The 21,605-nt window shown below is 65.6% G+C and overlaps 2 protein-coding genes across 4 annotated transcripts in view; one reads left to right on the plus strand and one right to left on the minus strand.

Moving 5' to 3' along the window:
- Positions 1-12,225, plus strand: part of RARA (retinoic acid receptor alpha) — a 64,689-nt gene extending 52,464 nt beyond the window's left edge. For all 3 annotated transcript variants that reach the window (XM_077806393.1, XM_077806392.1, XM_077806394.1), the window contains 7 exons: positions 4,310-4,458; positions 6,458-6,599; positions 8,636-8,796; positions 9,519-9,695; positions 10,072-10,276; positions 10,671-10,829; positions 11,194-12,225. In XM_077806393.1, coding sequence (XP_077662519.1) covers positions 4,310-4,458; positions 6,458-6,599; positions 8,636-8,796; positions 9,519-9,695; positions 10,072-10,276; positions 10,671-10,829; positions 11,194-11,405 — 1,205 coding nt within the window. In that variant the 3' untranslated portion in view covers positions 11,406-12,225. The remainder of the gene's footprint in view (positions 1-4,309; positions 4,459-6,457; positions 6,600-8,635; positions 8,797-9,518; positions 9,696-10,071; positions 10,277-10,670; positions 10,830-11,193) is intronic.
- Positions 12,226-16,786: 4,561 nt separating this feature from the next.
- GJD3 (gap junction protein delta 3) lies at positions 16,787-18,333 on the minus strand. The gene is made up of 2 exons (XM_077806532.1): positions 18,275-18,333; positions 16,787-17,690 (listed from the first exon to the last, which is right to left on the minus strand). Exons 1-2 carry the CDS (start codon positions 18,331-18,333, stop codon positions 16,787-16,789), a joined length of 963 nt encoding a protein of 320 aa, XP_077662658.1.
- Between the last annotated feature and the right edge of the window lie 3,272 nt (positions 18,334-21,605).

A 21,605-nucleotide genomic window follows, 5' to 3' on the forward strand; every position in this document is an offset into this window, starting at 1 on the left:
CCCCCTCAGCCCCCTGCTCCCCCCACAGCCCCCTTGCTTCCTCCTGCTCTGCCCCCTACTGCCCCCCTCCGGCCTCAGCCCCCTGCTCCCCCTGCCTGTCCTTGTCAGTCACTTACTGGTTTGTCCAGCTTCTGAGCTCGTCCAGGTCAGCCCCCCCCCCGATCCCCCCACACCAGGCCAGGAACTGCAGCCTGGCTTTGCACCCCAGTGTGGGCGGGGGGAGCCGCTCTTCCTGCAAAGCAGCGGGGGAGGCGGACTCCTCCTGGGGCCAGAGGGTGGCTTGCTCAGGGCAGGGGGCTCGCGGGGCCTGGCTGGGCTCCATGGCAGTCATCTGGACACCCCTGGCTGGGGCTCTGTGACCCGTGTTCTCTCTGCTTTGTAGAGAGGGAAAGTGAGGCCCAAACACAGTGCTTCTCCGAAGGTATTGCACAGTCTGGCAGGGCCGGGCCTGGACTCCCAGCCCCTGCTCCACCCACTAGGCTGCACTCTCAGCTACAAAAATAGAAGCCAGGAATCCTGGCCCCAGGTCCCGCCTCTAACCATTAGACTCCACTCCCTCCCAGGGGCCAGAACAGAGTGCCCAAGCCCCAGCTCCTTGGCGCCTGGCCCTGAGCTTGCCCAGGGATCCCGGCTTGCAGCGGGGGAAGCCCTGGGCCGAGACGCCTTCCTGCCCTGCAGGAGGGCGTCGGACAGCTGCCAGCCGCGTTCTCGCTGCCCTGAGCCCAGCCCGAGGCCTGTTCCTCAGCCCCTCACCCCGGCTGCGCTGCTGGGCCTGGCTCCGGCTTATGCTAGGGTAGGGAGCCCATCTCTTTCCTGCTGCTTGTCCCAGACGGACCTTGCCCCTCAGGGAGCCCCTGCAGCCGTGGGGGCTGGGGATCCAGACGCTCCTGAGCAGCTGCTGCGTCCTGGTGGGCACTGGGAGCTGGCGAGGGGCTGCTTGTTTTGCTGCTCTCCAGCCCCTGACTCCCTCTCCTCAAGGCCCGGGGGGATGGACAGACGGACAGTGTCAGCAGATCTGCAGCCAGCCTAGTGCTTACAGCACAGCGCCGACAACCCCTTGCCCTTGGGCAACCCCAGGAGGCCTGGCTGCCAGCCCCACTGCTCTGACCACTGACAGCATGGTTGACCCGCTGGCCCGTGGGGTTCCTGGCCCAGTCTCCTGGGGCTGTGGCCTGTGGGGGGGTCCTCAGGCCTGGGATCCTGCGTATACCACAGGGGCCCTGGCACTACCCATGTGCAGCCAATGAGGATGTGCCCTGCAGCTGCCGGTATGAGCCCCAGCCCTCTTCGGGGGGCTCTGGGGTCCCCACCTTGTCGGTGTCGTTCAGGGAGCCCCTGGCCTGCGGGGAATCTCCCCTTGCCTCTGCCTGTCTCTGGGCCCGCCTGGACTCGTCATAGCACGGTGCCTATGTTTGCCCACTGTCCCCGCTCCGAGCTCCTGGGTTTCCTCACCGCAGAGTAATTAGCGCAGCCTCCTTCGTTACCCTCAGGAGAAGCGACAGCCTGGACCTGTGATGGGAACAGGTCCCCCATTTTTAACCGGGGCTTCCCCTGTGGCTGTGACCAAAAGGCTCCGAGCTGGGGTGGGGGGCCTGGGAAATGCCCATCCAGCGCCGCCCTGTCCCTGGGCGTTCCCAGACAGCCACTCTCTGGGGGCTCCGCTTTGGGGGAGTCTCTCATTAGCCCCCTGCGGGGAGCAAGTGCCATGTAACTCCCCCACCTGTTGCCCCCCTTTCCCTTCTGGTTGAGTGCCCCCTGGGAGGTGTCCCACCCCAGGTCCTGTCTCTTTAGCCCTCGTGTGCCTGGTGCCCACCTGCAGCGGCAGCAGCCGGCCCCGTGTTGGCGTGCGAATGCCCGAGAGAGATGCTCCGTGCCCCTGGGGGGGAATGGGAGCCCTGCCCCTGGCCTATCTCACAGCAAGGACAGAACCCAGGAGTCCTGGCCTCCAGCCCCCATTGCTCTAACCACGACCCCCCTCTTTTCCCGGCTGCACAGTGGCTGGGGGCCAGGAATCCCCCAGCAGGGCCCGTCTGGAAGGGGCTGGCAGTGCCCGGGGTGGCTTCCCCTGCGCTCAGGGCCGCGTTGCTCTTTGCGGTCTGATCCCCGCATGGGCAGCAGGCAGGGTCCCTTGTTCCCTGCGCAGAGCAGACCTGGGGGGTGGGGGCTGGTGTGTTAACCCTGCGGGGCCAGGCCCGTCATATCCTGTTCGACTGGTTCGCTTGGCTCCCACCGTGTGCAAACACCCTGAGCGGCTGGCATCGCCGCCTTAACCCCTTCCTGGCCCCGTGCCCGCGGGGAGCAGGTGGGGTTAGGGGTACTGCTGGGCCTCCCCCCCAGAGCCAGCCCCTGGGTCTCCCCCGCCCCCCCGCCCAGTGCTAGCACCCCAGGGAGGGGGCATTGCAGTGCGCTGCGGGGAGGGTTTGCGCGCCGCTACCCTCTGCTGGCTGGAGTCGGACTTGCCCCGCCTTGTGTCATAGGCACCGTATTGCCGCTCGCTGGCAGGGTGAGCTCAGGGTCTGGCACGGGGGCAGCTGTGCCGCTCTGGCTCCAGGGAGTCCAGCAACATCCCCCGTTCGCCTAGCCTTCGGGGAGCAAGGGCCTGGTCCGCGTTCCCCGGCTAAGCCCCATCGGCGCTGGGCTGGGGCGGGCGGGGGCGTGTCTGTGGTGCCGTTTCCCCGGTGCTCTGACGGGTTGGGGGACTGTGGTTCCTTGAACGGGCAGCTCGAGATGGGCCCAGCGCAGGCCTGTCGGCTGGTAGAGAGCCGGGCCCAGGGGAGCTCTGTGCACTCCGGGGAGGAACTAGCTGCAGGACTGTTGGCTTCCGGTCTCGCCCCCTTGCTGGCCTCTAGGCAAGTCACTGTGCGTCCCATGCCTCAGTTTCCCCATCCAACCTCTGTTTGTGCAGAGTGTGTGTGCCGTGCGGGTGGGTGCGTGGCCGTCCGTGCGCGGCATGCGGGAGGCTCCCTTAGCACCGGAGCTGACGCTCGGCCAGGCGATTGCTGCTGTTAGGGTCAGTCGCAGGGGGCATTGGGGCCCTGGGTGCTGGGGCGTCTCCTGGGTGGGACGGGAGGGTTTGGCTGGGTCGATTTGTTTTCAAATTTCTAGTTCAAGGTCGTATCCTGACAGGCCCCCCCAACCCCTTTGCAGACCCCCCCAATTGCAGGCACACACACCCCTGCACTCACCCAATTGCACGCACACCCCCGACACTCTGGGGTGTCCAGACGAACCCCGTCGTCTCCCGACAGCAGGCTCTCAGCTCCTGGGGGAGCCCAGGCCACTTTGGTTCCAGGGTGCGGCTGGCAAAGCCAGTCCTGCCCACCCCTCCGTCCCGTGGAGGGATCTGGCCGCTCCGAGGGCGGCCGGGGCGGGGTGCCGGGCAGACAGTGGGGAGTGCTGGGCTGCTGGGGCGGGGTGCCAGGTGCATGGGGGGTGCCAGCAGGTCCCTTCAGATGCTGATCAGAGGCAGCGAGCGGCTCCTGGGGTAGGCTGTGTCTGACTCGGTTCCAGGCTCCATCCTATGGCCTGGAAACGTCAAGCTGAATCTGCAAGGCTGGGAATCCTCCTCCCACCTCCCTTGCGCTGAGGGCTGGCAGCTCCCTGGCGGGCGCATGGGCTCCTGGGGGCCCCGGGACTGCCCCGAGGGGGGGACCCTGCTGCCAGGAATGAAGCCCAGCAGCGGCCAGGCGTGCAGGGGACGGAGCACCGTGAGCTTCCTGTACCCGGCTGCTCCTTTCCACCCGCGTGTCGCTGGCACTGGGGGGAGGCTGCCCTGGCGTTTCTGGCACTGGGCGGAGCAGAGGGAGCTGCGTGTCCTTGTGGCTGGTGTCTCTCTCGCGACGCTCTGATACCGTCGTGACGGGGCCTGTGGGGCTGGGTTCCAGCAGCACTGGGCACCGCAGGGGCAGGGCCATGGGCTGGCGTTCGTCCAGTAGGGAGATAAAACCCCCCACCACCACACACACACACAGCCAGCCAGGCCAGCACAGGGGCAGCCCCCCATGCCAAGAGCAGACCATGGCTCTTCGTAGGCATCTCCCCTCTGTGCCCAGCATGGCCAGCCGTGTGGCAGGGTCCCGTGAAGTGGGGAGGGAGCAGACTCTGGCTCCTCCACCCCCCTGCCAGTGGCTTTGCCCTGCCCCGCAATTTCCTGCCGCAACTCCCCTCTCCCCGATGTCTCCTCCCAATGCCCTGCTGCATGCGGGGCGCCCGCCATGGGGCAGAGTCCCTCTGGGTGCCCGTGGGTGGGGACAGGCCTCTCCAAACGCAGCAGCCAGACCCCTGAGCGCATCTCCCCTTCTCCCCACAGCCATCGAGACGCAGAGCACCAGCTCCGAGGAGATCGTCCCCAGCCCCCCCTCGCCACCCCCGCTGCCCCGGATCTACAAGCCCTGCTTTGTGTGCCAGGACAAATCCTCGGGCTACCACTATGGGGTGAGCGCCTGCGAGGGCTGCAAGGTGAGTGCGGGGCTAGCAGGGAGCTTGGGGGGCAGGGCTGGGGGGCCCCGGGTAGCAGGTATGGAGAGGGGGCTGATGGTTACAGGTTACAGCTCCCTGAGGGGTGACCGCCGGTCTGGTTCAGACAAGGGGATGAGGAGTCCTGGGTTCCAGTCGCGCCCCCACGCCTGCCGTGGGTCACTTCGCCTCAAAGCAGCTGCTGATGGGCCTCCCGGGCCACGTGCTCAGCTCCGTGCTCAGTCACGGGAACCCGCGCACTTGAACGAGGCCCCTCGAAGTCTCAGTTTTCCTGCCCGTAAAGCAGTGCCCCCATTCCTAGCCCAGCCCCCAGGGGGCGCCAGGTGTCCACCCCGCCCTGGACCTGGCATGGGGGGCTGGCGGCTGTGGTGTTTCTCTGGCTGTTCCACCCAATTCACATCTAGGACCCCCCGCCCCCGCCAGCCAGGCGCCTGTCCCCAGTGCCCATCACCCGTGGTTGGCCTGGGCGTGGCACCCTGCGCTCTGCATCCTGCTGCAAAACGCTCCCAGCCTGTGGCTGGCCAGGGCAGGGGGCTCCCTCTTCCATCCCCGCTGAGCAGCAGCCTCCAGACCAGGGGCTTTGCTGACGGTTCAGCCCTGAGGCTGGAGGGCAGCGTAAACCATTCCTTGGGTGAGGGGGAAATTGAGGCATGGGGAGAAGTGAAGTCCCTCCCCAAGGTCTGCCAGTGTGTCTGCACTAGGAATAGAACCCCAGAGTCCTGGCTCCCCGTTCCTTGTATTAACCGCTAGGCACCCCCCACGCACACCCATTACAGCCCTGCAGTGGGGCTGCGCTGCGTGGCATGCCGTGTATCTGCACTGGGGCACTGCCCCAGTCCGTGCAGCTCAGGGCCCCCCAGGAGAGCACCCCCTGCCCCAGCCTCGCGGATCAGCGAGCAGTGTGGAGCTTAGCCTGGCTCTGCTGGGGATTAGCGCTAAACAGTGCAACAGCCGCTGGCTCCGGCCCTGTTCGGCTGGCGTCACCGTCTCTGCGTAGGGGTCAGGGTGAAGGGCGCCGGATTGGGTGCGTGTCTCAGAGTCGCTCACACGCAGTCTCCTGCTCTCGTGTGTCCTCAAGCGCAGCCGGTTAAAGCTCCCCCACCGAGCCCCCGAGTGTCCCGTTGTGCGTGTGTGTGTCCCACCCCGGGAGGGGGGCGCATGGGAGCCGGGATTAATCCCTCAGCGCGGATGTGCGGGGTTCCTTGCTCAGCTGCTTTGTATCCCTCAGCACGTCGGAGTTACATTCCAGCAGCGGCTGGGCCGGGGCCAGCCCGGGGGCGGGGGAGGAGGAGCGTCTGGCTGCGGAGTCTCACACGTCTCCTGGCTCCAGCGCCCACGGCCAATCTCCCCTCTGGGCCCATCCCACCGGCCTGGCTCTCCTCTTGGCTCCTGGAGAGGAAGGAGACCTTGCGGCCTAGGTGTGGGGCTGGGGGCGGGGGGTCACTTCCCAGCTCTGCCACAGACGCTCCGTGCCTCAGTTTCCCCATCCGTGAAAAGCTGGTGACGCTCTTTCCATTTTCTGCCTGGGGTGCTTCTGTTCTTGATAGCAAGCCCCCATCTCGGTCGGGGTCCGGGGGGCCCCCGGCGCGAGGGGAGCCCCCATCTTGGTCAGGGTCCGGGGGGCCCCCGGCGCCAGGGGAGCCCCCATCTTGGTCGGGGTCCGGGGGGCCCCCGGCGCAAGGGGCTGTACACTTGGTTCCAGACTTGGCTCCGGGCTCCTGCTGCTCCTTTGCCCCCCGGAAGCTCCGACCCTGTCCGGTTTTACCGCCATGCAGCTGCGCAGCCAGCAGGGGGAGCCGCTGGGTCTGGACCGGCGGGGGGGGCGGGGGGGCCTTTTTAATGGTAATTAAAGCCAAACCCCGTGGGCGGGGGAGGCCTCATCCTGCCATGGCGCCGCACCGGAGCGGGGGGGGGGCAGGGGGGCCAGCTGGTGCCCCGGCTGCCCCCCCTCGCTCACCGGGGCTCTGACCGGCCCTTCCAGGGCTTCTTCCGCCGCAGCATCCAGAAGAACATGGCCTACACCTGCCACCGCGACAGGAGCTGCGTGGTCAACAAGGTGACGCGGAACCGGTGCCAGTACTGCCGCCTGCAGAAGTGCTTCGACGTCGGCATGTCCAAGGAGTGTGAGTGTGGGGGGGGGCCGGGGGGGGCCATGGCCCCGGGGGGAGGGGGGCGTGGGATGGGGGGCAGGCTGGGGCGTTATGGCCCCAGGGGGACGTGGTGTGGGGGGCAGGCTGGGGGGTTATGGCCCCGGCGGGGCGTGGCATGGGGGGCAGGCTGGGGGGTTATGGCCCCAGGGGGGCGTGGCATGGGGGGCAGGCTGGGGGTTATGACCCCGGCGGGGACATGGCATGGGGGGCAGGCTGGGGGGTTATGGCCCCGGCGGGGCGTGGCATGGGGGGCAGGCTGCGGGGTTATGGCCCGGGGGGTGGGGGTGGAGACAGGCCCCCGAGCGCTTTGCTGAGCCACCCCTGGCTCGTTTCACGGGAGGCGGGAGAGGTGGAAAGAGCCGATTTCCCCCCCCCCGTGGGTCTGAAATCCTCCCCCCTCCGGGCACGCGGGGGGCCACAGGGGAGCCTGGGGGCGCCCGGGCCGGGGAGGCAGAAAGCCGGCATTGCACCCTCCGGGGAGCAGGCCGGCGTGGGAGTCACCGAGCCGGCCCGGGCGGGAGGGGGGGGCACCGGTGACCCCCCCCCCCAGGCTGAGGGTCGGGGGCTTCCCAGTCAGGCCGAGAGCTGGGCCCCTTCCCTTCCTGCGGGATCCAGGCCGTTGCCCCGGCAACCCGTGATTGATGATGTCAGAGATAAATGACGCTGACAGGGGCCTCCCGGCGTCTGCAGGCCAGTTGTCATGGCGCCCGCCTGTAAACCCGCCCTCGCGGCTGCCTGGCTCTGCAGAGCCCAAAGGGGGTGCAGCTGTCTGGCCCCGCCCCCCGCCTCGTGGGGCCCGCCAGGAGAACCCAGGCATCCTGCCCCCCAGGTTCCTGCCCCATCCGCTGCGGTGGCCCGGCCGTGCCCCTGAGCCGGGGCGGGAGTGTGCTCAGAGACCGGCTGGGGGGGACCCTGCCTGGGGAGTGGGGAGGGGGCCAGCTTGCAGCTGGGGGCCCTTCCCAGCCTGCCCCGCCCTGGGGTGCTAGCCGCTGGCTGCGACGGGTGTCATGGAGCCGGGGCGGGGGATGAGCTGAGGCCTCGATGCGGCTGGCTCTGGGCCGTGCCCTGGCCCGATGATGAACGCCGGGTCACAGCTGCAGTGTTCCCTCCCCGACTGATCCCCGCGTTTCGCTCCTCTCCACGGTGCTGGGTTTGCCGAGCAGCCGTGAGTGGTTCCCGCAGCCCCGGTCCCCCTCCCTCGGCACACGGCCTGAGCGATGGCCTGTCACCGTAATCGGCTGCTGATGGCCCCGGCGCCTTGTTAAAGAGCCGTGTGCGCGGCTTCTGGCTTCGCTGCCATTTGTCAGCTCGGCTGCTCCAACCGCCTGAGGCCGTGGGCCCCGCTCGCCCGTCCCCCAGCTCCCCCCGCGGCCCCAACTCGCCTCCAGCTCGCCTCAGCCCCCAGGAGCCTGATCGCCCCAGTTCGCCCCCAGCTCGCCTCACCCCCCAGCTCACCCCTGGCCCCCAGCTAGCTCCTGGCTCACCCAGCGGTGCTCGCCCTGCCCCCAGGGGAGGAGATCAGGTCTGTTCTGTACAGGGCAGGGGCAGGCTGGCTTAGCGGTTAGGGCATCCGACTGGGGGAATCTGGTTCAATTCCTGCCTCTGCCACTTGCTGTGTGGGGCTGGTCACCGGGCCTGGGTCTGTGCAGCCCGGGGGCTCCTGGGGCACAGCCTGTGTCTTGCTGTGGGGCAGCGTCTGCTGTTGGTCCTCACCGTGCAGGGGGCTCACCTCCCCCCTCCATGCAGTCCCCCCAGTTCACCCCCCATACAGCCCCCCCAATCCCCTCCCGGGCTTCTCTCCAGGCCCCGCCCCCCTACGCTAGGGGGGGCTGCTGATACCGACGCCCCGAGGGGCTGGGCTCGCTGCCCGCCACAGTCTGTGATCGCTGAGCTCTCGGCGCCGGGGGGGTGCCCAGCGAGTGACCCCCCCCGTCATGGCGGTGAGAAAGGGGGGGTGCGCCGAGGGGCATCGGGGCCGGCCCACTCACCCGCCTGCCCTCCCCCCCCAGCCGTCCGGAACGACAGGAACAAGAAGAAGAAGGAGGCGCCGAAGCAGGAGTGTTCGGAGAGCTACGTCCTCACGCCCGAAGTGGAGGATCTCATTGAGAAAGTGCGCAAAGCCCATCAGGAGACGTTCCCCGCCCTGTGCCAGCTCGGCAAATACACTACGGTGAGTGCCCGGCTGTCGCCCCAGCCTCGGGGGGACACTGCTGCGGGGCGGGAGTGAGGGGCAGCAGCCTGGGGGGCTGGGATCAGGATTCGGGTGCACAGAAGTGGGGCTGGAGCTCCGGGGGGCAGGCTGCATCTGGGAAGCTTCACTCCCCCAGCTGGCCTAGCTGTGAGCACGGCCTGACATCCCTGCCAGTGCCCCATTCGCTCCACGCTCTACCCAGGGTCTGTGTTCCCAGCCCCCTGCTGCCTTGGCCTGGGGTGCCCAGGGGGCTGACAGCAAAAAGTGCAGGGGGCTGGGAGCCAGGACTCCTGGGTTCTCTCCCCAGCTCCAGGAGGGGGGCGGGATCTAGTGGTTAGAGCAGGGGGGCTGGGAACCAGGACTCCTGGGTTCTATCCCCAGCTCCGGGAGGGGAGCGGGGTCTAGTGGTTAGAGCAGGGGGGCTGGGAGCCAGGACTCCTGGGTTCTATCCAGCTCTGTCCCTGATTCTCTGCATGCCCTTGAACAACTTGCTTCCCCGCCCCGTGCCTCAGTTTTCTCAGCTGTACAGTGAGCCCCCTGCATCTTTAGTTAAGTGCTGACTGAGAGGTGCTGCGAGGGCAGAGCGCTGTTCATGCCGGGGGACAGGGGGGTACATGAGGGCCACCCCGTGGGGTGACGGGCTGATGGAACCGACCCCGGCCCTCCCCTTCCCGCTCACCGTGGCCGGCACGTCCCTGCAGAACAACAGCTCGGAGCAGCGAGTCTCACTGGACATCGACCTGTGGGACAAGTTCAGTGAACTCTCCACCAAGTGCATCATCAAGACGGTGGAGTTCGCCAAGCAGCTGCCCGGCTTCACCACGCTCACCATCGCCGACCAGATCACCCTGCTCAAGGCCGCCTGTCTGGACATCCTGGTGAGCCCCCCAGCTCCCCCCGCACCACTGACCCTGGGCACTGTGTTGTTCCCTGCCTGGCCAGCTGCAGGCAGTGTCCCCTGGAGGGCTGGTTCTTGGCACTGAGGGTTGTGCCGGGGGCACAGATGGGGCAGACCAGGGATCATGGGGTGGGGTTGATGCCAGGGGGCAGTGGGGAGCAGGGTTGGGGAGTATTGGGGGTCAGGGCTGGGAGGCAGTGCTGGAGGGCAGAGGGGGCAGGGCTTGGGGACAGTGGGGGGGCAGCGCAGGAGGGTGGGGGGCAGGGGCGGGAGACAGTGGGGGCAGGGCTGGAGGGCAGGGGGCAGGGCCGGGAGGTAGTGGGGGCCAGGGCCGCACTCACCCCAGCTCCCCCCAGATCCTGCGGATCTGTACGCGCTACACGCCGGAGCAGGACACGATGACCTTCTCGGACGGGCTGACCCTGAACCGCACCCAGATGCACAACGCTGGGTTCGGGCCGCTCACCGACCTCGTCTTCGCCTTCGCCAACCAGCTGCTCCCGCTGGAGATGGACGATGCGGAGACCGGGCTGCTCAGCGCCATCTGCCTCATCTGCGGGGGTGAGAGCCGGGGCGGGGGGTGCCCGGGGGGTGCTGGCGGTGCCCGGGACAGGGCTCCCCTACCCCTGGGAGGTCTGTCGCAGTCTCTCCACATCGGGGTTGAGCCAGAGCTCTCCAGTGTCCCGACGGGACCCGACAATAACAAACCGGGGGCCCGGGGGGAGATGGGTGTTGGGTTCCCAGCAGGCTCTGGGCCCTCTCGGGGCTGATTAACAACCCCCCCCACAACAAACGAGCTCCCTCCGCTGGGGTCCCGAGTCCTGCTCGACAGCACCCCCTGGTGGGGAGCTGGGCACTAGACTCTGGCTTCATGGCTGGGATCCCGGCCCCTTGCACTGCGGTGCCTGGGGAGGGGGCTCGGCCCCGGCACTGACCCGCCCCCTGCCCCCCCCAGATCGCCAGGACCTGGAGCAGGCCAACACGGTGGACAAGCTGCAGGAGCCGCTGCTGGAGGCGCTGAAGATCTACGTGAGGAAGAGGAGGCCCACCAAGCCCCACATGTTCCCCAAGATGCTGATGAAGATCACGGACCTGCGCAGCATCAGCGCCAAGGGTGAGAGCCCGGGGGGGCTGGGGCCAAGGGGAAGGGCTGGGGGAGTGAGGGGGGAGAGCCTGGGGGGGTGGGGCCGAGGGGAGGGGCTGGGGCTGGTGCTTCTCCCCCCCACCAGGCAGTGGGGCACTTTGATTTGGGCTGGAGTCGGGCCGTGGGGCCGGGTTTCTCCCCCAAAGTGTGTGTGTCCGAGGGAGGGGGGCGCAGGCTGAGTGCAGAGAGGGTGACTCCAAGCATCCCCCACCCCCGTGTACCCTCTGCCCCCCACGGCAGGCCCCCGGAGCCTGGCCCCACGCCGTCCCCTGTGGGGGGCCAGGCTGGGAGCCGGCAGGGCCGCGCTGAGCCATCTGCCCCCGTCTGCCCGCAGGCGCCGAGCGGGTGATCACGCTGAAGATGGAGATCCCCGGCTCCATGCCGCCCCTCATCCAGGAGATGCTGGAGAACTCGGAGGGCCTGGACACGCTGGGCGGGCAGCCGGGCGCCTCCCGCGTGAGCAGCCTGGCGCCGCCCCCCGGCAGCTGCAGCCCCAGCCTGTCGCCCAGCTCCAACAGAAGCAGCCCGGCCACCCACTCGCCGTGACGCCGCGGCCGGCGCCGGCGGCAGGACGCCGTTCTTGCTCTTTGCTGCCAGGCCCGAGGGCCGCATGGCAAGCCGAGGAGGAGGGGGAGGAGGTGACGCGGCCGCGGGCCACCCCCCGCCCCGGGCCCCGGGCCCCAGCCCGTTCCTGTCCGTACCAGCACACGCCGTGGCCATGGCTTCCCTGTTGATTTGTGACGGACTCCTCTGTAGAATCAGAAGTGGATCCCGTGGGCACTGCCAGGGGGCCGCTGGCTCTGCGGGGGGCACGGAGCCCTCGCTGGGATCGGCTGGGGCTGGTTTACAGACCCCCAGCGACTGACGTTCGTACCCAGGTTGGAGCAAACTAGCGCCCCGCTCCCCCCCACTCGCCCCCCCAGCGCACTGGCGCAGGGGTCCGGCCCACGGCCGGGGGGCGCTGCACCCATGTGAAGATGAAGTGTCGTTTGGTTGAGTTGCATTTCAAGTGTTTCCGGGGGGGTTGAGGGGAGTGGGTCGGTTTGGGAAACGTTTGTTGTTGTTTAAAATTTTCATGAGCAAAATCGATCAGCTGATTGTGGCCGTCACGTGCACCCCCACCACGTTCCCCCCCACACACACACATACACACCTGTCGTCACCAGCAAAACCAACAACAATCCAGTTCGCTTGTCAGGTCAACCCAGAAACACCCCCAGGAACCAGAGGCCGATTCCTTGCAAAGCCAGACAAAGCCAGATTATATATCTATAAATAGCTATAAATATCTATAAATACCTTTTAAAAACTTTGTAAAAGTCGGGAGGGGTTTTTAGAGATGTGCTGCAGTTGGCAAGGGGGGGGTCCCGGTTCTGGATGTGAAGTGGGGGCGGGGCTGGGGGCTGGGGGGGACGGGGTCCACACAATTTATTATTATTAAATTTTTTTGTTGTTGAGATTGTCCTGGCTTTGGAATCTCTGGGGAGAAGTTGAAAGAGGAAGAAAAACACAAACCCAAAGAGGCTCCCCCCAGGGCTATTTCCCCCCCCCATGCCACTGGGCTGTTCTTGATTCCTATGAAATCCAGTTAGGGGGCACTGGACGCGGCCTGTCAGTCTCTGCCTCGGGCAGGGGGCCTGTTTGATTTGAAGTGTGTTTCTCTGGGGGAGGACCAGCGACCTCCACAGATATCTGCTGGGGGCACGTAGAAGGGCTGGCGGGTGGCACTGTGGGGGGCGGACGAGGGGCTGGCCGGGTGGCTTAGTGCCCGGGGGGCTCTGCCTGGAGGTAGCTGCTTGTTCACCTGCTTGGCCTATTCCTGCCAAGGTGTGGGTCCTGGGGTGAAGATGGGGGCTGGCAGGAGGCCAGGCCGGGGGGTGGCCAGGCTGGGGGCTGATGGCGTTCGTTATACCAGCTCCCTGTCACGTCTGCTGCTTCCCTGGCCCTGGCGGTCCTCCTCCCCCACCACACGCACATCCCCTTGCGGTGTCTTCCCTGCAATGGGAATGGGGGGGGCACTGGCTGTAGCGGGGGGTTGGGGGGGCGGGAGGGAGGGGCCTGGGTCGCAGCGCCCTGCCCTGCTAGCGCGGGGGCCAGGTTGGTGTATTCCTCACACCCTGCCCAACTCCAGCTGGGTGCCCCACGCAGCCGGGCCAGTCACACCCTAGGCTGCTCGGGGGGAGCGAAGCCGAGCTCGACCAGCTGAGAATTGGTGGGGTGGGTCTCGCTTGGGGAGATTCCTGGGCTGGGGCGGGCGAGAAGCACCAACAGCCCAGAGTCCAGGAAAGCAGCTGCCCTCACCTGAGAGACACCCTGTGGTGGGAGTTCGGGGGACGGGGGGTAGCGTTCCGGGGCTGGTGGACGGGCGACTCTGAGCCATGAGTGTCAGCCGGGCATTGGGGCCATGGGCCAGACCCTGCGGGTAAGGCTCAGACTGGCTGGGCTGGCAGCGGGCGCTGGGCAGACCTGGTTCGCCGGGGACGGGCAGGATCTGCTTAGATGAGCGCAGCCCTAAGCGCCGACCCCCCCTTGTGCGGGCAGGGGCCGCACGGTGCTGCCCAGAGGGGAGACCAGGGCCTGCCTGAGCCAGCTCCCGCTGCCCGCCCCGGCATGTTGAGGGCAGTGCTGGGCTGGGGCCAGGCGGGTCCTGCCCAGGGATGGGGGGCAGGTTGCTCATTTTCAGGGTTATGGCTTATTAAATTAAAGCATCCTCGGCCCCATGGGCCTGCTGCTCTGGGCACCAGGGGCACCAAAGCTGCCCCCCCCAGCAGATGATTTAATAGTAGGGCTGTCGCTTAATCGTCGTTAACTCACACGATTGAGTCAATAAACGTCTCGTGATTAATCGCCCTGGTAGTAGAATACCAACTGTGCTGTCTTAAAGAGTTTGAATGTTTTTCTACATTTTCAAAGACGCTGATCTCTGTTACAACACAGAACACACTGCGCAGTGCTCCCCCTTCTCTTCGGTTTTATTACAGAGATTTGCACAGTAAAAGATCAAATCGATACTTCTCAACTCACCTCATACAAGTGCTGCAGTGCAGCATCTTTATCCTGGAGCGCAACTTACAAATTTGGGGGTTTTTTGTTACATAACCGCACTCAAAAACAAAACCATGTAAAACTTCAGAGCCTGCAAGTCCACCCAGTCCTATTCTTGTTCAGCCGATCGCTCAGACAAACACGGGTTTTACATTTGCAGGAGACGAAGCTGCCCGCTTCCTGTTTACAGTGTCACCAGAAAGTGAGAACAGGTGTTCGCATGGCACTTTTGTAGCCAACATTGCAAGGTCTTCGCATGCCAGATACGCTAAACATTCGTACACCCCTTCATGCTTCGGCCGCCATGCCAGAGGACATGCTTCCATGCTGATGACACTTGTTAAAAAACTAATGCGGTAATTACAATTGTGACCGAACTCCTTTGGGGAGACTTGGGTGTCCCCTGCTCTGGTTTACCCGCATTCTGCCGTATAGTTCGGGTTTTCGCCGTCTCGGATGACGGCCCAGCCCGTCTGATTGACGAACACTGTCACTGCAGATTTGAGAAAATGCAAAGAAGGTACCGATGTGAGATTTCTAAAAATAGCTACAGCCCTGGAGCCAAGGTTTAAGAGAATCTGAAGTGCCATCCAAAATCTCAGAGGGACGAGGCATGGCGCGTGCTGTCAGAAGTCTTAAAAGAGCAACACTCCCATGCGGAAACTACAGAACCCGAACCACCCAAAAGGAAAATCTCCCCTCGGATGATGAAAATGAACTTGCGTCGGTCTGCCCGGCTTTGGATGGTTATCGAGCAGAACCCGTCATCAGCATGGACGCACATCCCCCAGAATGGTGCTTGAAGCATAGAGGGACATATGAATCTTTAGCGCATCCGGCATGTAACTATCTTGCGACGCTGGCTACAAGAGTAGCCATGTGAACGCCTGTTCTCACTTTCAGGTGACATTGTGAACAAGAAGCAGGCAGCATTATCTCCTGCAAACGTAACCAACTTTGTTTGTCTGAGCGATTGGCTGAACAAGAAGTAGGACTGAGTGGACTTGCAGGCTCTAAAGCTTTACATTGTTTTACTTTCTAATGCAGTTATTTTTTGTACATAATTCTACATTAGTAAGTTCGACTTTCATGATAAAGAGATTGCACCACAGTACTTGTATTAGGTGAACTGAAAAATACTATTTCTTTTGTTTTTTTTACAGTGCAAGTACTTGTAATCAAAAATACATAGAGAGTGAGCCCTGTACACTTTGTATTCTGTGTTGTAATTGAAGTCAATATATTTGAACACGTAGAAAACATCCAAAAATATTTAAATAAATGGCATTCTGTTCTTGTTTAACAGTGCAATTAAGCATGCAATTAATCACAATTAATTTTTTTTAATCGCTTGACAGCCCTAATTAATACAGCCTCGCCCAGGCACCTGCAGCACTATAGCTGGGGAAACTGAGGCACAGCAAGAGCCTCCCCCATGGTGCGTCACGGGCAGAGCTGGGAACAGAACCCAGGAGTCCTGGCTTGGGCAGTGGTGCAGCCATGAGAGGGTTAATGGGGGGGCCCTTGTGCAGGATCTGGCATGGGAGGGGGGTTGGTGTTTTTCTTTTCTGCCTTTTTTTCCATTAACCTCTGGGTGTGGAGCCACCCTCCTGCAACAGGAAACAGGAGACAAGGGGAACCTGGCACACAGCCAGCCCCTGCCCCCTGCATTGGCAGCCAGACAGCCACACGCGCCCTCCCAAAATGTGAGAGCCCCCACTGCCACGCCCGCGGCTGCCACAGGCCCACGGCCACGCACCACGCGATTAATGGGAACCCTGGCACACCCCCTGCCAGCGCCCCTCAACCCTGACCTGCAGCCCCCTGCTGTTCTGTTGCTGGGCTCCCCCCACACCTCTGTCACCGTATCCAGCCCACACAGGGTAGGGCTGACGTCTGACACCAGGTTCCACCCCATGCACGGGCATCGCAGGCCCTCAGCCGCCGCTAAGCCCACAGGCGTCTGCGGCCGCATGCCCGGCGTGGCCAGAACAATTGTTGCCACACGGCACGCTGGGACGGCCTGGAATCTGGTTCCAACACGGGGCACTGCCAGTATCTCTCCCCACAGAGGTGAGTGCTGCCAAGGCTCGGTTCTGGGCAGCAAGCCCTGCCCGGCCTTGCCCAGCTCTGCCAGGGTGGAGCCTCCGAGCACTCGGGCAGAGGGAGTGTGTCACTGACAGGACAGGTTGAATTTAGCTCCTGCTCCAAATCAAAGTGTGAAAACGAAGGGAGAACATGGCCCTAGCCCAGGGCAGCGTGTCCCCCACCGTGGGACCGAGTTGCCGTTCGGCTCACGCCACGGCACCAACCTTGCTCGCAAATCACCGGCTGGGCTCAGGTTTTTTAATTAAAAAGTTTTCTTCTGTTTATTCACACAAATGTATAAAATTTGGCGACACCGTTTCGCCTGGCCCCAGAGCCCCCCATCCCTGCCCGCCCCGCCCATCTTCCTGTCTTCAGGAACCGTCCCGTCCGAGCAGCAGGCAGAGGGGCTGGGTCAGTTCATTGCCCGTCGTCTGGTCGCCTACACCAGCCGGAATGAGACCCCCAGCTCTCCCCTGTGCCAGCCCAATGCTCTAAGCCTTGGGCCACGCTGTCACTCCTTGTAGTTTAGCCAGCTCCTTTCCTGCTGCTCGTGGCATAAGGGGCTTTGTGCCCTAGGCTCAGGGTCCTCTGTGCGTCCTCTGCCAGGCTGTACGGGGCTGGTACGGACTGTGGGCCCCGGGCCCTTAGGGCACAGCTGGAAGGTTGCTCAGGGCCACTGAAGCTGCAGCAGGGCTGAGAACGTCCCGCTCGGGTCACTGGTGTTGCCGCGGCGACCCTGCTAAGCGGAAGGCCCGGTGACTGGCACAGATGGGAGCTGGGCTGTAGCGTGAGCCCTAGACCACCAAATCGGTCTTGGCCGCGGGCCGGGAGGCCATGCTGCCCTTGGAGGGGGCTTGGGGCCGGAACGGGGCCGAGGGCTCGTAGTGGTTGGGGACGCTGCAGGCCGCCCCCTTGGCGCCCCCCTCGCCCGGGGGCAGGAACTGCTGGCACTGCTCGTGCGCCTGGTTGGACCAGTTTTCCTGCTGCTCGTGGGAGGTGGCCGGGGGCTTGGCGGCCTCCTGCCCCTGGCACCTGTCCTTGGCCAGCAGGTGGGCCAGCTCCAGCAGGCTGAGCAGGGCGGAGACCACGCCCACCAGGAAGTAGAAGAGGATGAAGATGGTTTTCTCGGTGGGCCGGGACACGAAGCAGTCCACCGTGTGGGGGCAGGGCGAGCTCTGGCAGGTGAAGCGCGGCTCCACGTGGAACCCGTACAGCTGCCACTGGCCCACCAGGAAGCCGGTCTCAGCCAGGATGCGCATGGCCACGTTGGCCAGGTAGAAGGTGCGGATGTGGTGGGCCCGCTGGCTGGGCTGCAGCCGGGGCGGGCCCGCGGGGCCGCCCTCCTGGCCCTGCCGCAGCTTGCCGCCCTGGTGCATGGCGTACATGACGAAGAGCAGGGCAGGGGCCGACAGCACCACGATGTGGAAGACCCAGAAGCGGTAGTGGGAGATGGGGAAGGCCTTGTCGTAGCAGACCTGCTTGCAGCCTGGCTGCAGCGTGTTGCAGGCGAACTCCTCCTGCTCGTCCTCGAAGACGTCGCTGCCCACCGTGGCCAGGATGAGGATGCGGAAGATCAGCATCACCACCAGCCAGAACCGGCCCACCATGGGCGAGTGCTCCTGCACGGCGTCCAGCAGCGAGCTCAGGAAGCTCCACTCGCCCATGGCTGGGGCCGGGGCCGGGGCCGCGCTAGGGGAATAGCGCCAGTTAGAGCTGCCACCTGCTCCCCGCTCTGGGCACCCTGGGCCCCCCCACTGACAGCGTGGACACAGACTCCCTGCTAAACACAGCCCCCCCTTAGCCGGGAGCCGTAAGCCAGCCGCAAGGGTTATGCAGTCCGCCTCAGGGGTCAAGGCTGTTCTCTGGGGCTGCAGCGACCGTCAGCTGCCAGTGCTCCTCCCCCCACCCCGGCTCCTCGCTGCCCGGACTGAGCGCTGCACCCACGAGCCGAGCCCCGCTGGTACCGGGCCCAAGATGCCCCCAGCCAGCCGCCATGCCAGTGCCCTGGGCACGCAGGAGCTGGGGGCTGGCTGTGGTGCTCAGCTCTGTGCAGGGCGCAGGTGGGTCAGGGAGGCTGGGCCGGGCTCACCGTTTGCCAGCTGCGGCCGCCGGGGGTGCTCTGGGCACAGGGAGCTGCCCCGCTGGGACCGGCTTCTCTAGAGCAGCAGGGGGCCAGGAAGGGCTCTCGGGGCCAGGGGCTGAAAGACCCAGGTCCCAGCCCACATGTGGGTCAGGCCTCTGCTCCCCACAGGCGATTCCACTCCCCACGCATCACCCACCTTCAGCCAAGCCAGACCTTCCACTCTTGGAGGCAGCCGCTGCTGGCCACAAGCCTGGGCATCCCGGCACTGCGCTGGCCATGGGCATGGGGCACTGGTCTCCTTGGTCAGGCAGGGCTGGTCGCTGGGGGGGCTTGGGGCAGAGGCTGGCCTAGGCTCCCCCATTTAAAGCCAAGGGGCTGGAGGACGCCAAGCCCCCCCGGCTGTGGTGTCCTGTTCCTGTCATCTGGCCAGTGCCCGTTGCGGCACCAAGGGGCAAAGGGCCTGTCCCCATGGGGCCTGGATGAGAGGATGGGGGGGCCCTGCTAGTATCCAGTAAGTCAGGGGCTGGGGGCCAGGGACCCCCCCCCCCGGGCCAGGATCTGCTCGTGGCCCACTCACCCCAGGTGTCACTGATGCCCGGGTGGCAGGGGCTGGACCCCGTGCCCAGCCGGTCCCTCCAGCCCTGGGGGGGCCCCAGCCTGCCCCGGCTGGGCTTTGGGGCGCAGCGTCCGGAGGGGAGGGGTGGACCCCAGGTCACGGGGGGAGGGGCTGTTTCACGCGTGGTGCCAGCCGTGGGGCTCCCTGCCGCGGGGGGGGGGCAGCCCCCCACTCCACCCCAGCCTGGGGCAGACTCACCCTGTCCCCGGGCCGTCCCCGGGCCGTCCCCTGGGGGGCGCAGTCACCCCCCCCCCGCGCCCCAGCCCCAGCCCCAGCCCCAGCCCGGCCGGTACCTGCAGGCGGGGGCTCGTGCAGGGGCCGCGTCCCGGACCCGGCTCGGCGCAGGCTGCCCGGGGCTCGCGCATTGTCCGGCCCGGGACTTTCCCCGCAGCTCCGCCTGGAGCCTCTTAAAGAGACAGCGCGGGGCAGCCCGGCCAGCCCCCTCCCGCAAGCCCGCCCTCCGGGGCTGCCCCACAGCCCCCTCCTCCAAGCCCGCCCCCCCCGGGGCAGCCCTGCCAGCCCCCTCCCCCAAGCCTGCACCCCCCCGTCCCAGGTCCCGTGGCTGGGGCAGAGGGACGGACCGTTTCTTCCTCCCCCCCCCGCCCCAAGCAGGCAGCAGGGGATGGGGCAAGAGGGACCAAGGGCTGAGAAAAGGAACGAGTTTTGGGGGGGGTCGGGTCTGCACAGCGAGGGGACTGGGCGAGGGGGCTCAGACTGTACCCAGGGCAGAGACAGCCCCCAGCATCCCATTCCCTGCATCCAGGAGCCCTCAGGGCCCCAGCACCCCATTTGCCAGGATCCCCTGGGTAGGTCCCTCACCCAGCCCCCAATTCAGTCCCTCCTCCGCCTCCCACCCCCCAAATGGCCCAGATTCCCTCAACTGCCCCATTCCCTTTCCCCACAGTCCCCCGGGGCCCAGCACCCCCTTACCTGCTGGGTGCTGCTGGGTGCCAAGCTTTCCCCCCGCATCCCCTCACTCAGCGCCTTGCAGGCCTAGCTCCTGGCGGCTCTGGGCGGGGCACCAGGATGTGGTGGGGCTGAGACCGGCGTCTTGCTGGCTCAGGAACGCCCGTGACCAGCCCCCTACCCCATGGGAAGGCTGCACCCGAGCCCCAGGACCTTGACCTCTGCTTGGTTCGCGCCCAGCGCTCCAGCTGCACACCGGCACGTCAGCTGCTTTCGCTTTCCTCCCCAGCGAGAACCTGCCTGGCGGGACTCCCGGGGTCCCTGGGGCCAGGACGGCCAAGGGCCACACGCCCAAACTGCAGTGCCATGCTCAGCTGTGTCCGATAGGCAGGGACAATTGCCAAACCTAGCCCCTGGCATGCGCCGGGCCTGGCGGTTCCCGCCCCGCGGCGTTGGGCCCACAGCTGGGTTTAGTAGCCGCTCACCATGCTACTGTGGCTGGGGGGTGACCCCAGAGTGCAGCCTAGACTGTCCTTAGCCAGCTCTTTCAGCGCTGTGGGGTGCTGCTGGCCCGGCGTATGCAGAGACAGGAGCCGGAGGGCCTTGGCTGGGGAACCGAGAACCAAAGGCCAGACTGGTGGAAAGGTGCCATGCCAGGGGCATCAGGGCCCTTGGGGCTGGGTCAGTCATTGTCCGGACACAAAGGGAATAGGGGTGTTTCCCCCCTTCGCCCCCCAGCCACATCCCCCTGCGTTCTTCCTTGGTGCCAGGGACACAGAGCTCGGAGCTGCCTAGCACACGGCCCTGCTTTGTGTCTGAGACGTGGGGGCTAACCCTGGTGCCCAGCCCCACGCCGCCTCCCCACCAGCTGACAGGTTCCGTGCCCTCTTCCCGCTGGCTGGGAGCACCCCCACCCCTGGCCGGGTTCCCCTTCGTGCAGCCAAGCCCCCGCTGGAGTAGTCAGAGCTGGGGGGGGCACAGAGCCAGAACTCTCCGGTTCTAGGCCCAGCTCCGGGCGTAGCGTGCGGGGGCTAATGGGTCAAAGCAGGGGTGGGGATTGGGGCCAGGACTCCTCTGGCCCCAATCCCCTCTGGCTGGGTGAATCTGAGCCAGCCGTGTCACCCTCTCTGTGCCTCAGTCTCCCCCCCGTGTAAAATGGGGCTACCGCTGAGCTCAGAGACCAGGGGCAGGGAATACACATTGAACGAACAGTTCTGTACCTTGTAGTAACTGTGGGTTCTGGCCATGTTGTGGGCTGCGTGGCTCCCATGCCAGGGGCACATGCACCCTATGTGTGTGAGGCCCCCTCCCCTGCCCAGGGCATATAGGGCAGAGCTGCTGCAGCCCCCCCTCCACGTCCTGCACTAATTCAGATGCCCCGAAAAGGCCACTGAAAAAGCAGGGCTGGGGGCTGGGATTTGGAATCCAGTGGGTGACAAAGGACCACGAGGTGAGCCTGTTCCCTCCGGGTGAGCGGGGACTGACGGGGAGGGGGGCATTAGGAGTCCAGACTCCTGCCAGTGAGCCCTGCGACATGGCCCTGTCCCAGCTGGCGTCTGAGCTCGCAGCCAGGTCGAGGGCACAGCATCAGCCCAGGGAGGTTTAACTCCATGGTGCTGCCTTGCAAATGTTGGGTTCGGGGCCGCTCCTGCAGTGAGGGGAGCCAGCGTTAACACTGGGCGGGAGGGGGCTAGCAGATGACCGACAGATGGCTAGTCACCGCCTAGTTCATTTGGCTAGCGTAGGGGTGGGGATGGCGAGACAGGGAGGCACAGGGCAGCCCAAAGGCCCCCGCTTCGCACACCTGGACCGGGCGCTAGAAGCCGCAGGGACACTGCTTTGCTGAGTGCCTAGCATATGCCTTCCCTGGAGGGAGTGGGGCAGAAGGGGCTGGGGCTGGTCACAGAGGCTAGGGCACCTCTCTCCCAGGTGCGCCTCAAGTGCTTGACCTGCTTGGGTTGGCCGCAGGGCACCTGGCTGGTCAGTGCCACGTGGTGGCCCTAGCCTG

Source organism: Eretmochelys imbricata, chromosome 27, assembly GCF_965152235.1.
Source record: "Eretmochelys imbricata isolate rEreImb1 chromosome 27, rEreImb1.hap1, whole genome shotgun sequence".
In the NCBI taxonomy this organism is placed as follows: domain Eukaryota; kingdom Metazoa; phylum Chordata; order Testudines; family Cheloniidae; genus Eretmochelys; species Eretmochelys imbricata.